The sequence below is a fragment of the Furipterus horrens genome, unplaced genomic scaffold (assembly GCF_987537825.1).
Source record: "Furipterus horrens unplaced genomic scaffold, mFurHor1.1.pri manual_scaffold_9, whole genome shotgun sequence".
NCBI classification, from domain to species: domain Eukaryota; kingdom Metazoa; phylum Chordata; class Mammalia; order Chiroptera; family Furipteridae; genus Furipterus; species Furipterus horrens.
In genome coordinates this window covers 32816831-32832651 of record NW_028327179.1, presented here as the reverse complement: position 1 = coordinate 32832651, position 15821 = coordinate 32816831, and the positions used below count along the sequence as shown (strand labels likewise).

Below are 15821 nucleotides of genomic sequence, written 5' to 3'. Positions count from 1 at the left end.
GTCAGGATATCAGAAGAGGCTTTGCGTATTCCGTGACTGATCCAGGATGGGTACGCAGCCCCGATCAGAGCCAGTGAGAGGCTGTGGGAAATGCTATTACAAACAATACTATGTAGTTTTATACTGGTCTCTTTCTTCCAAATGCAACAGTTTCTCATATACAGGGATGGGCAAAAGTAGGCTAACACTAATAGTAAGTAATACAATAATAAACAAACAAGAATGAACTCTTTCTCGTACTCCCAACTGTAATCCTCCTTTTGCGCACCCCTGTGTTCATGTACAGTCATCCGGTGGATCTTGTTAAAATGCAGTCTATGATTCAGTAGGTCTGAAACGGGGCCTGAGGGTCTGCGTTTGTATTCAGCTCACAGGTGGCGTTGCCGCTGCTGGTCCCACGACCACACTTTGAAGAGCGAGGGTTCTGCGGAGGAGCGGAGCTGCTAGGCTGTAAGGGTGTGCATCTTTGACGTTGCTAGATGTTGCCAGATGGCTCTCTTACATGCTCACACCAACCCACACTCCTAGCAACAGCTCACAAGTCTCTACATTATAACTTCAATGTCTGTTATTGTTGGATTTTAATTTTTGCCCATTTAATAGGCATCAAGTGGTATCTTGTTATATTAATCAGCCTTTCATGAGTACTATTGCAGTTTCTTCTTCAATAATAATTATCAACATAAACTAATATTTGGGGCAAGTAAAATGTCTCATATACCCATTTCATTCTTTAAAGCATCCTTCTTGGAAGATTCCCTCATATTTGCAAGGCTTTCAACTCTTCCTTTTTAAAGTGCGTGCTGGAAATAAAAGTGGAAAAGGCAGAACTGAAAGGATGGCCCTGGAAGGGAGCAGAGCGAAGCAGCTACCACGAGCCAGCGGGAAGAACGTCTGCTCTTGTTTCTGCACTCTTCCCTAGCTGAGTGAGGGAGAAGGAGCCGGAAGCTTAGGGGCAGAGGGGTAAGAGCTCTGTATCTTTCTTGAGTACTTCATCTGGATTCCTAGGGGAATGAATTTCACTTAAGTCAAGAATTCTGCCCAAATTAAGTCTTTGCCATCTAAAATGGTTACGCTCTATCCTATTATGCTTTATCCCACAAATTACATGTGTATAAGGAAAAATGGGAGCTACATGTGTTACAATGGTAATGCATGTGTATTGTAGAAAACGCTGATAAGCAAAAACAAACAAACAACTCCAAACCCATAATCTAGTTCTAGATTTTGGTTTCCTCACTTAGAAAATGAGGATCATGATAGCACCTAAGTCAGTGTTGTGAAGATTAAAGTAGTAATAGATGTAAAGCGGTAAGTCATTGTCTGACGCAGAGCCAAAGCTCATTCAAACTGGAGCTATTGGAGGTGATATCAGCGAGGTGCAAGAATAAAGAATAGGAAACCCTCAACCCTCCTTTCCCCATGGACACTTGGATTTAATAGCAATATATGGACCAACTGCCTCTGTGAAAAATCTGGAACCCAGTTAAGAGGTGCTTATACTCCAGGCTAACGCAAAACCAAACCCATCACAGCCTGGCAGGAAAACTCGTGGTTCTCTCTCTCCAGAGCCCCTCTCCCTGGCTCCGTGTGGTGCGACTGTGGGAAACACCCAATCCCCGTCTTCTCCCTGCGGAGGAATGTACATCCAACATTCCGACTTTTAGGTAGGCTGCCCAGCTGGGTGGGTATCAATCTGGCCTGAATCTAACTAAGTACTGCCAAGAACCAGGAGCCAGGTTGGGAGCTTGGTCTCGGTGAACAAAAGCAAGCCACGTGCACGAGAATCTGCAGTACCACAGACAGGCACTAGCTGGGTCTCCAGGACCATGGCACACGGTAACAGCAGCGGCGCCACGGTACAAATCGCAAAACCTATTCCATTAGGATAGTCCACACACGCCCAGGCAGGACTCATCCCCAGCGTAGGTTTGAGAGGTCTCCAGAATCTCCAGCAGGGCTGAATAGAGAATGTCATCCCTGTATGAAACGGGATTGCAAAGTCTGGGAGACATGGCTGATTTTTCAAATGCTGTAATCTCAATAAAAGATAACAAAACGTACAAACAAGCAAAGATGACCCATTTAAATCTCCTGAAACCGGCCCTAAAGCAAGAGACATATGAGTTGCCAGACCAAGAATTCAAAATAGCCATCATAAGGATGGTTAATGAATTAAAAAGAGTACAGACAACTAAACACAATTAGGAAAACAATACATGACCAAAATAAGAATATCAATAAAGAGACAGAAACTATAAAGAAGAACCAAACAGAAATTCTGAAATGAAAACAACAATAACTGAACTAAAAAATTCACTAGAAGGACTCAATATCAAATCTGACTAGGAAGAAGATTCAGTGAACTCAAATATAGTACTTCCAAGTACCTGAGGCAGAGGAACAAGCAAAATGACTGAAGAAAAATGAAGACAACTAAGGAATTTGTGAGACACCATCAAGCCGAACAACATATGTACTACAGAAGGGTGAGGAGGAGGAGGAGGAGGAGGAGGCAGAGGAAGAAGAGAGAGCCTAATTGATAAAATAATGGCCAAAAGCTTCCCAATATCTGAGAATAGTAGTGGATATACAAATTCGTGAAACTCAAAAACTCCTAGGATACATCTATAATCCATAAATCTCACTGCTGAGTATACGTGCAAAAGAATTCAAAGCAGGCCCTGGTTGGTGCGGCTCAGTGGACTAAGCACTGGTCTGTGAACCGAAAGGTCACCAGTTCGATTCCCAGTCAGGGCACACGCCTAGGTTGTGAGCCAGGTCCCCAGTTGGGGCTGTGCAAAAGGCAACCGATTGCTGTTTCTCTCATACATCAATGTTTCCCTCCCTCTCTTTCTCCCTCCCTTCCCTTCTCTCTAAAAGTAAATAAAATCTAAAAAAAAAAAAAAGAAAGAAAATTCAAAGCAGGATCCCCAAAAGATATCTGCACACCCATGTTCATTATAGCATTAGCCAAGAGGTAGAAGCAACCCAAACTCCATCAACAGATGAATGGATATAGAAAAGGTGGTATATACACACAATGGAATATTATGCGACCTTAAAAAAGGAAATCCTGTTACATCCTACCACATGAATGAACCTTGAGAACATCATAAGTGAAATATGCCAGTCACAAAAGGACAACTACTGTATGATTAAACTCATATGAGGCATATAAGACTGGGTGGTTCAGTTGGTTGGGCCTGTTTTTGCAAACCGAAGGGTCGTTAGTTCGATTCCCAGTCAGGGCACATGCCTGGACTGTGGGTTGAGCCCCCAGTCAGGGTGCCTATGAAGAGCAGTTGATCAATGTCTCTCTCTCACATTGCGGTCCCTCCCTTCCCCTTCTCTAAAAATAAGATAACATAATCAGAACAGGCGGGTGCTGCCGGCCAGGGCGCTCAAGGAATCACCGCCGGAGCAGGGGGGTCCGCAACCCCGGCGCCACCCTGCATCTCAGGGCCCCGAACCCCCGGCTCCCCTGTATGGTCCTCGCTCGTCCCCCAGCACCTGCGCACCACGCGCCCGGGTCCCACGTCCGGGCCGAGCGGAGGCCAGAGCGCAGCTAGCCCGTCTTCCCAGGCAGGAGCGAACGCATCCCCCGAGCGGAGGGCCGAGACGCTGGTCCGTCCCGCGCGTTCCGTCCCGCCACGACGCCCCCCACCGCGGCTCACCGCGGCTCACCGGTACCGGGGGACAGGGCCGCCCAGGGCCCCGGGGCGCAGCGCGCAGAGTGTCCGCCCGCCCCGCGCCTTCGGGCTCCCGCACCACGCACTCCGCGCCCCTCGGCGCACGCCGCCCGGACCCCGCAGCGGGGAGCCGCTCCTCCCGCGGGCAACGTCGTGGCCCCGCCGCAGCCCCGCAGTCCGCCCGCGGCCCCGACACGGCGCCGGCCCCGGCCCGGGGCTCGCCGCCCGCCCGCTGCGGCCTGGTCCCGCCGGGGGACCGCGCGCGCCCGCTGCCGCTGCCGGAGACGCCGGATGCCCGGGACGCCCAGGACGACCAGGCCGGAGGGGACGCCGGGACGCTCGGCCACCTCAAGCCCGCTCGCTCACTTTCCACATGTTGCTGCCTTCAGGGCGGGCGGGCGAGTGAGCGGCGCCGAGCAGGCCCCGGATGGCACCCCAGCCAACGGGCGACGCCGGAGACGCGGGAGGCACGGGACGCCCGGGACGGAGGGGACGCCGGGCCGCTCGGCCACCTCAGGCCCGCCCCGCTCACCTCCGCCATGCTGCTGCCTTCAGGGCGGGCGGACGAGCGAGCGAGCGGCGCCGAGCAGGCCCCGGATGGCGCCCCAGCCAATGGACGCCGCCTTCACCGCCGCGTGTCTGAACGCGCACTGCTACGCCGCGCGCCGAGCACCGACCAGCCCCGCCACGGGCCTTCGGGCGCCCGCCGCCCGGACCCCGCAGCCGGGAGCCGCTCCTCCCGCGGGCACCGTCGTGGCCACGCCGCCGCTCCGCAGTCCGCCCGCGGCCCCGACTCGGCGCCGGCCACGGCCCGGAGCTCGCCGCCCGCCCGCTGCGGCCTGGTCCCGCCGGGGGCCCGCGCGCGCCCGCTGCCGCAGCCGGAGACGCGGAAGGCCTAGGACGCCCAGGAAAACCAGGCCGGAGGGGACGCCGGGCCGCTCGGACACCTCCCGCCCGCCCCGCTCACCCTCCACATGTTGCTGCCTTCAGGGCGGGCGAGCGAGCGGCTCCGAGCAGGCCCCGGATGGCCCCCAGCCAATGGCCGCCGCCGGAGACGCGGGAGGCACGGGACGCCCGGGACGGAGGGGACGCCGGGCCGCTCGGCCATCTCCCGCCGGCCCCGCTCACCTCCGCCATGCTGCTGCCTTCAGGGCGGGCGGACGAGCGAGCGAGCGGCGCCGAGCAGGCCCCGGATGGCGCCCCAGCCAATGACCGCCGCCTTCTCCGCCGCGGGCCGGACAGCGCCCTGCTCCGCTCCGCGCCGCGCCCGCTCCGCCCAGCGCCTCGCCCCGGACCTTCGGGCGCCCGCCGCTCGGACCCCGCCGCCCGGACCCCCAGCCGGGAGCCGCTCATCCCGCGGGCACCGTCGTGGCCACGCCGCCGCCCCGCAGTCCGCCCGCGGCCCCGACTCGGCGCCGGCCCCGGCCCGGGGCTCGCCGCCCGCCCGCTGCGGCCTGGTCCCGCCGGGGGCCCGCGCGCGCCCGCTGCCGCAGCCGGAGACGCGGGAGGCCCGGGACGCCCAGGACGACCAGGCCGGAGGGGACGCCGGGCCGCTCGGCCACCTCTCGCCCGCCCCGCTCACCTTCCACATGTTGCTGCCTTCAGGGCGGGCGAGCGAGCGGCTCCGAGCAGGCCCCGGATGGCCCCCCAGCCAATGGCCGCCGCCGGAGACGCGGGAGGCACGGGACGCCCGGGACGGAGGGGACGCCGGGCCGCTCGGCCACCTCCCGCCGGCCCCGCTCACCTCCGCCATGCTGCTGCTTTCAGGGCGGGCGGACGAGCGAGCGGGCGGCGCCGAGCAGGCCCCGGATGGCGCCCCAGCCAATGGACGCCGCCTTCTCCGCCGCGGGCTTGACCGCGCCCTGCTCCGCCCCGCGCCGCGCCCGCTCCGCCACGCGCCGAGCCCCGCCCCGGGCCTTCGCGCTCCCGCACCCCGCCCTCCGCGCCCCTCGGCGCCCTCCGCCCGGACCCCGCAGCCGGGAGCCGCTCCTCCCGCGGGCACCGTCGTGGCCACGCCGCCGCCCCGCAGTCCGCCCGCGGCCCCGACTCGGCGCCGGCCCCGGCCCGGGGCTCGCCGCCCGCCCGCTGCGGCCTGGTCCCGCCGGGGGCCCGCGCGCGCCCGCTGCCGCAGCCGGAGACGCGAGAGGCCCGGGACGCCCAGGAAGACCAGGCCGGAGGGGACGCCGGGACGCTCGGCCACCTCCCGCCGGCCCCGCTCACCTTCCACATGTTGCTGCCTTCAGGGCGGGCGAGCGAGCGGCTCCGAGCAGGCCCCGGATGGCCCCCCAGCCGATGGCCGCCGCCGGAGACGCGGGAGGCACGGGACGCCCGGGACGGAGGGGACGCCGGGCCGCTCGGCCATCTCCCGCCGGCCCCGCTCACCTCCGCCATGCTGCTGCCTTCAGGGCGGGCGGACGAGCGAGCGAGCGGCGCCGAGCAGGCCCCGGATGGCGCCCCAGCCAATGGCCGCCGCCTTCTCCGCCGCGGGCCTGACCGCGCCCTGCTCCGCCCCGCGCCGCGCCCTCTCCGCCACGCCCCGAGCCCCGCCCCGCCCCGCCCCGCCCCCGACCTCTGGGCTCTTTCTGTCCAAGCCATTAGGATAGAAAAGAGAAACCAGTTTTAAAGTGAACCCCACAGACCAATTTTTTCAATACTATTTAAATTAAATTACTTATTCTGTGACAATATTAACTTAGTATTTCCAGTATTTCCTGTTTGTGAAATGCTTTTATAGTTTACAGACTTAATCCTGTCTTGTAATACTATAATCAAGAGAGGTAGAATTATATCAATTTAATATATAAAAAAATAAAATAAGAAATTATAAGATTTTTAAAACTCAGATTTGAGATTAAAACTTGTGTTTTCAACTTCCAACCAGAATTATTTTTATTATATAGCTATAATTAAAACTATATAGAGTTTAGAAAAAATGTTTTGATTTTTTCACCTTCTACACAGAAATTATTCTCAGAATAGTAAATATATAATAATTTTCAAAAGAGAAAAATTTAATTTGATTTCAATTTGGTATGAAAATATTTCACTCCCAGTAATCTTTATTTTTGATATATTAAAAGGAAACACAGGTTTATGTGTTCTCTGAGATGCTGAAGCAGTAAGCATTTATTTTCAGCTTATATTAGGATTCCTTGGCAAGTGGTTGCTAATGACAAATGTTTACCAATTCCCATGCTTAGAGGAAGGATTCCTTTGAGGGGCAGAATTTAAGTTGTCTCTGTAGAGAAACTGACCTTTGCAAAATGCTTTATCTAAAGTTGATTATAAGAAGCTAGACCTGTTGGCAAAATAAATAAACAAGCTTTAAATAGTGACAAGAAATTCACCAGAAAGCACGGGCAAATCAGAGCAAACTGTATATTGAACGCCAAAGAAATCTCATATTGCTGAAGAAATCAATGGGTGAGATAAATATGAATGAAATATGACATACATTATGAGACAGAGACCCATTCATATATGGCTCTTTTCCTTCATAGTCCAATGGTTCCTTGATCCTGTTGAGCAGAAATCTATTTAGTTTGTAAAAAATGCTAATTTCTAGGCTTCTCTCATGCTTTAATTTTGACCTAGTGTGGTCTCTGAGACCACACTTTTAACATATACCATTTCAGACTCTAAGGATACTAAGTTTAAGAATAGCTGCTCTAGCCCTGACTGGAGTGGCTCAGTGGGTTGAGTGTCGGCCTGTGAACTGAAAGGTCACTGGTTTGATTCCCAGTCAGGGCACATGGCTAGGTTGTGGGCCAGGTCTCCAGCTGGGGGCCTGTGAGAGGCAACCAGTTGGTTCTCTCACATATTGATGTTTCTATCCCTTTCTTTGTCCCTCCCTTCTACTCTATCTAAAAATGAATAAATAAAATCTTTTAAAAAAAAAGCCTTCATTAAAAATAAAAAAAAGAATAGCTGCTCTAGCTTTGGCTTAAATTTTCTCCTAATAATTTTTGTATTTTAGGGGTAGGTTCTCAGTTGGGAAAACAGAGACATAAGGCATTGTGGTTCTTGGGGCTGTGGTTGGGGGAGGAACGCACACTGGGAACATAGAAGATAGTTTCACTAAATGGGGAAGTAGAATTAGGCAGTGTTGGCTTGGAGGGAGTTTGGACACCGAGGGGGGAAAAAAATGATTAAATAATGCCTGGGTCAGTACTAACCACATTTATTCCTCTCAAGCATTAGAATCAAGCTCTGGCTATCCTAAGCCAAAAAAGCAATTTTACTGGAACCTTACAAAATTCATGATAGCCTGGAGAATTTGATTTGAAAAATTGGGAAAAACCAAGTCTGCTCTGGAAGGTTAGTTAATGTATGACAATGTTTATGTAGCAATAAGAGGCTGGTCCAGTCTGCCACTTCAGAGAATACCGACTCTAACTAGTGAATGACATCATCAAGATTCAGTCTCAGGAGCCACAATGTCAACTGGCCATTTCCATGTTATATGTTATCTCCTGTCTATGCAGATATGGAATGAGAAACACCCTCCCCTTTGATATTTATGGAGCTGGGCATTACCTTTCATAAACAACACATAGAAAGGGAATTTTAACAACAGGGAGATAAGATACTAATAGGAAGTAGGAACTTGGGTGCCAACAACAACAGCAACAAAAACAATGTCAGACATCTGCTATGGGCTCCATCAAGGGTGGTCATTGGGTTGACCTATATTCCTTTCAGCTGAGTTTAATAATGATTGATGGTAGAGGATATTTTCCCTGCCTCTTTTTAATTTACCCCTCCTCCCATTTGCATTAGTACTTATTGTACATATTTCTGACATACTCTTCTTATCAGAACTTTCTCCTTTCTTGTGCTCAGAGCTTGCCAAATACAGCCATTCAGTATTTTCAATTTATAACCTACTTAGGATTCTGTAACTTTCTGAAAATATTTGAACAGATTGAATGGAACCTCACTCACTTCTTTTATTGAATGCTCTAAGCTTTTGGTAGAAGTACATTATATGAGCAAATAGTTTCCAAAAATAAATTGTCAAAATGATCAATTTTACTTCCTCAGTTATTGCAATAGCTATAGTTTTTAGCAATAGTGCAACACATTTTAAGAATAACACAACATTACACTCTATGAAAGTGTTGGTAAACATAAGATAAATATTCATATAAGATGTGGAACTTAACTTTAATCTTAAAGAACAAAGGAGATCTCTATTATTGAAAGAGGGTAAATCAGAATTGGGGAAGTTCTGCTAATTTCTCTACTTAAATACAGAGTTGCTCTGGTTAGTATCTTTTTAATCAGGCTTTTCGGCCTTTTTTACTTTTCTTAGCCTTTTTATTGTCTTGTTCAATAAGCTGGTTCACCCAGTAGAAATTGGAACTTCCTCTATCTTAGATTTTTTTCCTTTCAGCTTTACCTACTTTTTTGTAGAACTTTGGAATGTTTGGTAGTCATTTGATCTACTGATGTCAGATGTGGAATACTCTGCAGGCAAGACCTTTAGTGGTGATATGTCAGGGGAACAGAGGTCTACCTAGAATCATTTTAATGATTATTAGCAGATACTACAAGCCCCTTTATCCAGAATGCATAATGTTTTTCCAGAACCTATCTCTGAAGTAGGAGCAACAGTGGAATTGATATGCCATCTTCTTCCTTCTTCCATTTCCATTGAGAAAAAAGATCAGTCTTGACATGGAAATCAGATGTTAAGCCCCTACTAAAATCCTCCAATGGCCTCCTATTTTACTTTCAATAGAATGAAAATTCCATACCTTGATCCACGAGGTCCTGAATGATTGGTTTCTGTCTTCTTTTCTACATCAACTTGTACCATTTTCCCCCTTCCTCACTACACTGCAACCTCACTGAACCCTCTGATTATCCAGATACCAATGTCCTTCCAAACTCAGGATTCTTGTTTCTGTTGATCCCACTACCTGGAATACTCTTTCCCACGCTCTTGAAATACTGCACCTTTATCAGGGTTTAATTCACATCGCACAACATCAGAAAATCTGCCCTGATGACTCAATCTATAGTTGTTTCTTTTTTTTTACAATTTACTGCCATATCATTCTGTTTATGTGATAGCACTTATAGCCTTGAAATTATCTTCTTTATGTATTGATTTTTTTGTTTCTTTCCACTGAAATTTATGCTCTAAAAGGGCAGGAATCAAGTTTATCTTGATTACCATTAAATCTTTGTACCTTGAAGATCACCTGACATATAAAATATGTCGATGAATAAATGCTTTGAATGACTAATGCTGACTCTGTAATAGATGAGACATGCTGGTGGCAATTACAGAGGGCTCACTTGTGTCACTTGTAATGGCAATGAGGAAAAATTAATTTTATGTATCTTATAAGGGTGTATTTGAGCTATAGTTAGGCCCTAGCACCAAATGCCTTACAACAGCACTCGACGGTGACAGTCATCATGAGAACAACTACATTACTGAAATCCTGGAAACCAAACCTATCTCTGCCTTGTCTTTATTTATCCCACCACTGCAAAGGCCAATAGTCACTAAGAAGGAAAAGTCCTTACACTAGTATAGATTTAAGTGGGGGGTGGGGTGAGGGGATAATGCATTATGGGAAGATAAAGCAGCATTATCCTGAGCCTGTAGACATAAACAGAACAAGGGACAAAGTTAAAACTCTCTGAACAAAGTGGATATTTATTAAGGGAGCTGTAGAAAAAATATTATTTGGGAGTAAGTTTAGATTATTGTTAAGATATTGTTAGACTAAAGAGTAGACCATAAATTCAGAAGTAGAAGTAGAGAATTAATGCTATAAAGTCCTTGTGCAGAAAGGTGGCAGTGGCCCAAAGATAGCAATAATTACGAAGAGTAACCTGTCAGTTCTATATAAAATAAATTCCAAATGGGAGGAAGAGAAGCTTGAAGGATACTTAAGATGTACAAATAACATTCCCATGCCTGTCAAGAATCTAATTGCCTTTAGTTTGATACATCTAAATTTTAATATTTGTTTGAGCTCCTTTGCCAACATAAATGATGGGATTTTATTACTTAGAGGGGAAAAAAAGCACTAGGTATTCACAACTGTACAGAGACTAGAGTAGGGGATGTGTTAGCTTAAACTGATTTCTTTTTCTTCTCTTCTTTTTCTTCCACACATTCCATCTTCCATCCTCACTGTCTCTCTTTTTAACAAGCATTTACTGTACAGAGTTTTTTTCTGACCAAAAACCGAGTTTTACTTCTGGTTTTGTGGGGCAGCTAAGAGAAGAGTTACATAATAGATAACACAACAAATCTTTAAAATTTGTTCCCTCTAACCCCTGATCCTTTTCCTCTTTCTTTGAAACCCTTCAGATTCTCTTCCCTCTTCCTGTCACCTCAACCTTCCTTCTGATCTCTTTTTCAGTGTCTCTGTCCCTTTCTTGTTTGAAGAAATTTATGAATTTGTATCTTTAACCATTAACCCTACCGTAAAACAGATAATAGACATGTTCTTTAAAAGACCCGAGGTAGGAGGAGGGTATAAATAACTAGTGTTAATTTAACACATCTAGTTGATAATTATGTGGAGGGAGCTACGTTTTTAAATATGTAGAGTGTAACACCTATTTAAATATGTTATAAAAACACAAATATAATAAAGTGTAAATGCAAAGTATTTTCCAAGGGTATTTCTTTCTTTCTTTTCTTTTCTTTTTCTTTCTTTCTTGTTTTATTTTATTTTTTTACCACCCTGAACACACCCAATCTTATCTGTACAGAATTTTTAACGTGTATTCAACAAGATGCTGGATATTATGGGGATACACAAAAAGAGATCTACAGTATGTTCAGGAATCTCGAAGGGGAAGTGATCAGTATGGGCAGGAAAAGTTGGAGAAGGATCCACTAATGTGTGACTGACCACATATCTGCTCTGACTCAGGTGCCTTTCACTTTGAGGGCAGTGGTATCTGTCTCCTCCCCCTTTGAATTTAATACCCTCAGGTCATTTTCCAGGCTGCAGAAAAGAGAAAGTCATGAAGTCACATTAACTTTTGTCCCATCTCACTCTCACTTAAATTTATTTCTCATACACAAGCCAGAGGTGTCTTTTTGTCTTCAAGATATGTTTTAATTTGCAACTACATCATGTGGTCAGTAACACATAAGTGTATTCTTTAAAAACAAAGCCAAAAACTTTACAGGTAAAGCTGAAGTCCCATTTGATCATTAACTTCAGGAGTTTTATATGTAGCAGATTATGGGCACATTCACACTCATAAAACATTCATCATAGTGGTTTGCCTAGCATGTATGTCTTATATAAAGGAAATCTAACACTGCACATTATTTTTCAGCTTGATTTTTTTCACTCAATGTTTTGTTTTAGAAGATCTCTTGATATTGAGATGTATAAGTATGGTTCATTCATATTACTGGCCTTTTAATATTCCATGTGAATATACTGCATTTTATTAATCTAATCTATTTATGAATGCTAATGGCCTTCAAATTTTACTATTATTAAAATATTTTAGTAAGCAATTACTCATCAAAATATGCTTTATTGAGTATTTCCCAAGTGCAAGGCATTGTTCTTCTTTTTTTTAAACTTTATTTATTTATTTTTAGAGAGAGGGGCTGGGAGAGAGAGAGAGGAAGAGAAACATTGATTCATTGCCTCATATACCCTGAAAAATGAATCCCCAGTTGAGGCCAAACCTGCAACCCAGGCATGTGTCTTGACTGGGAATCAATCCTGAGACCTTTTGCTTGGCAGGATTATGTCCGACTCACTGAGCCACACCTGTCAGGATTGCAAGACATTGTTCTGAATGCTTAGAATATGTCAGTGAATGAAACAGACAGAAATCTCTACTTTAATGTTGTTTGCATTATAACAAGTTTGACAATAAATAATAAACAATTAAAAGTAGAAGAGAATATAAGTTATGAAACAAAGAAAGTCAGTATAATGTAAACAGGATAAAAGCGCTAAAGTGAGAGTTTGAGTTTCTGTATTAAATAGAGTGGTCAAGGTAGGACTCTTTGAGAATATTATATTTGAAAAAAATATTGTCGGCAATAAGGAATTAGCCAAGAAGCTATTTTGGAGTAAATGGTTATAGGAAGGGAATACAAAGACCTTAAAGCAATAGAATTTCCCATGTGTTTCAAGAACATCAAGAAGGGCAAGGTGATTGAAATGGAGAAATGGAAGGAGAAAGTAGTAGAAGAAGAGGTTGAGGGAAGGGTGAAGGACACAGTGTGTATGTGACCACATAGGCCATTATAAAGATTTTGCCGTTTACTCTGAATGAAATGGAAAGGTACTGAATGTTTTAAGCAGCAAGTACTTGGAGTATTATACTAGCTACCACTTATGGAATAGATCGTAGGAAGGCAAAAGCAGAAGAGCTTAGGAGGGTTCTTTTTTTTTTTTTTTTTTTTTTTACATACTGACTCATTTTTATTGTTTTTCTATTATAGTTGTCCCATTATTTCCCCCATTGCTCCCCTCTACCCTGCCTACCTCGCTTCCCACATTCAATCCCCATTCTGTTGTCCATGTCCATGGGTCATTCATATTAGTTCCTTGACTAGACCCTTCCCCTACATTCCCCCTTTTCTCCCTCCCCGCTCCCTCCTGGTCGCTGTCAGTCTGTTCCTTGTTTAAATGCCTCTGGTTCTATCTTGCTCATTTGCTTGCATTGTTCATTAGTTTACTGTAATAGGTGATATCATATGGTATTTGTCTTTCACTGTTTGGCTTATTTCACTAAGTATAATACTCTCCAGTTCCATCCATGTTGTCGCAAAAGGTAGGAGTTCCCTCTTTCTTTCTGCTACACAGTATTTCATTGTATAAATGTACCACAGTTTTTGGGGTTTTTTTTTTTATCCACTCATTTACTTAGGAGGGTTTTGAAGTAATTCAGGCAATAGTTAATGGTATCCTGGACCAGGAAAATAGAAGTGCAGGTGTGAAGTATGTGCGAGTCTGGATATATTCTTAAAGTAGTACCAAAAGGATTTGCTAATTGATTAGTTGAGGCATAAAAAAAGGGACGAGTTAATGATGACTTTAAGAACTTGGGGCTAAATAACTGAAAGTTGTCATTTACTGGAATAAAGAAGGCTGAAAGAGGAGCAGGTTTGGAGCATCTGCTCATTTGGAAACCAGAATCCGAGATGAGGATTAAATTGCTGACTTGGGAAGTGCAAGACCAAGGCCGTGAGGATAAGAAGGAGAAAGCAAGTGAGGTAAAGCCAGATGAAAATCAAACTAAGTAATAGTTTACTAAAAGGGCTGCATCATTCAGAGCCAGGAAGAGATGCAGCAGGTAGTAAACACATGTGTTTATTCAGAAGTTTAGACTTCTAAGAAAGGTTTTCAAAGAAAAACTGCACTTCAGAATAGTTCAGAAGAAAGACAAAATTTACCTGGTCGGTTTCCTCCCATCTCTCGTTTTCCATTAGTCAAGGGAATACAATCGCAATGCTTTTCTGGATGCTATTAGGTAGTTCCTTGATGGTCAATGAGCAAAAGAGATTCCACACCTCATTCTTTTCATTGCAGTTCAGAAGTAGATGGGGCTTGGTTTGTGGCACACGAGGGTGGAGAAGCCTTCCAGTGAGCTCAGAAAACTTGGCAAGGGCGCTGGCAAAGACAGCAGCAGTGTGGCCCCTAAGTTAGAAAGCATCTCTAAAGAAAAAGGTGGTCAAAGGAATTTGAAGAGGCACAGAAGGCTTTTGTCTAATAAAACAGTAGTTGATGAGCAGGCCACTGGATGTGTGAGGTTGTAGTTTAGGAGAGTGAGCTGGTCTATCTTGAAGTCATCTGCCTACAGATGCCATTTAAAGCCACACATTTTAGATAACTAAGAAAATGAATGTAGTTGGAGAAGCTCAAAGTCTGAGCTTGGGGATACTCTGAACTGACAGGGCCAGAAAAGTGAGAAAACAACAATGGAGAATGAGGAATGAGCAAGTTATATGAAGGGAGAACAACCTATAAGTGTTTAGAAACAGAAATACTAAGTTACAGAGTCTGCACCATTCATACTTTAATAGACATTCTCAGATTGCCCTGAAAACTGGCTGCCCCGATGTAGATAATATCACTCTATGAGAGTTTGTTTCCAGAAACGTAACCAACATTGAAATTAATTTCAATTGTTTTCCTAATTTGACAAAAGAAAAGAATGGTATCTCACTGTTCTTCCAAATTTCACTTGCTTATTTAGTGCAATTGGATAATTTAAAAATATATTTTCAAGTCGACTGAGTTTCATTTTTTGAAGAATTATCTCTGTTTTTCTCCAGTTTTTGTATAGTTGTCTGTACTTTTCTTGTTGCCTTGTTAATGTTCTTTATGTTGTATACTCCCTTGTTTTGTGTTATCGATATATAATATTTTATTTGTATTTCTATATGTTTTTCTCCCAATTTCTCTCCTTCTTGTTAACTTCGTTTATGCTCTCTTTTGTCAAATGAGTATTAGTCTTTTTGAAATAGTCACACCATTTGGTAATGTTTTCTTTTACCAAATTTACCTTTAAAAATGAGTCTATTAAAAAGACTTCCTTACCTTAATATTCTAGAGACAGTTTTCTTTATTAAAAAATGATATTTCTGTTTTACTTAGGTCTCTTCTCCAACTGAAATTTGTGTTTGAGGTATATATGTGTAGCAAAAATGCTTACACATATATTCTATTTATATTATATATATTTGGCCATGTGGAGAGACAGACATATTAAATAGTTAATCGTTCCAATCACTGATTTGTTATATAACTTCCAGAATACATCGAATTCCCACTTATGCATGATCTCCTTCAGAATTTTCTATGGTTTGTCTTTACTACCTTCAAGCTCTCTGATATCTTCTGTGTTGAGGGTTCCCAAGACCACCTTCAGGTTTGATGATTTGCTAGAAGGACTCAGAGAACTGAAAAAACCTGCTATACTCATGGTTATGGTTTATCACACTGAAAGGATACAGAGTAGCTGAAGCAAAGGCAAAAGGCGCAAAGGGCAGAGTCAAGGAGAAATAGGCACTAGCTTCCAGTTGTTCTTTCCCCTGGAGTCATTGATTGGACTTACTTTCTCACCAACCTATGGCAAAATGTATGAAGTATTGCCAAAGAGTGATCTCACCTG

At 45.7% G+C, this 15821-nt stretch overlaps 2 protein-coding genes across 3 annotated transcripts in view; one reads left to right on the top strand and one right to left on the bottom strand.

Annotated features, from left to right (window-relative positions):
- LOC150001551 (nucleoporin NUP42-like) overlaps nucleotides 1-1978 on the bottom strand; it is an 11092-nt gene extending 9114 nt beyond the window's left edge. The window contains exon 1 of the mRNA XM_090287751.1: nucleotides 1798-1978. Coding sequence (XP_090143877.1) covers nucleotides 1798-1978 — 181 coding nt within the window. The remainder of the gene's footprint in view (nucleotides 1-1797) is intronic.
- GATAD1 (GATA zinc finger domain containing 1) overlaps nucleotides 1-15821 on the top strand; it is a 484957-nt gene that overhangs the window by 383378 nt on the left and 85758 nt on the right. The window lies entirely within an intron of this gene.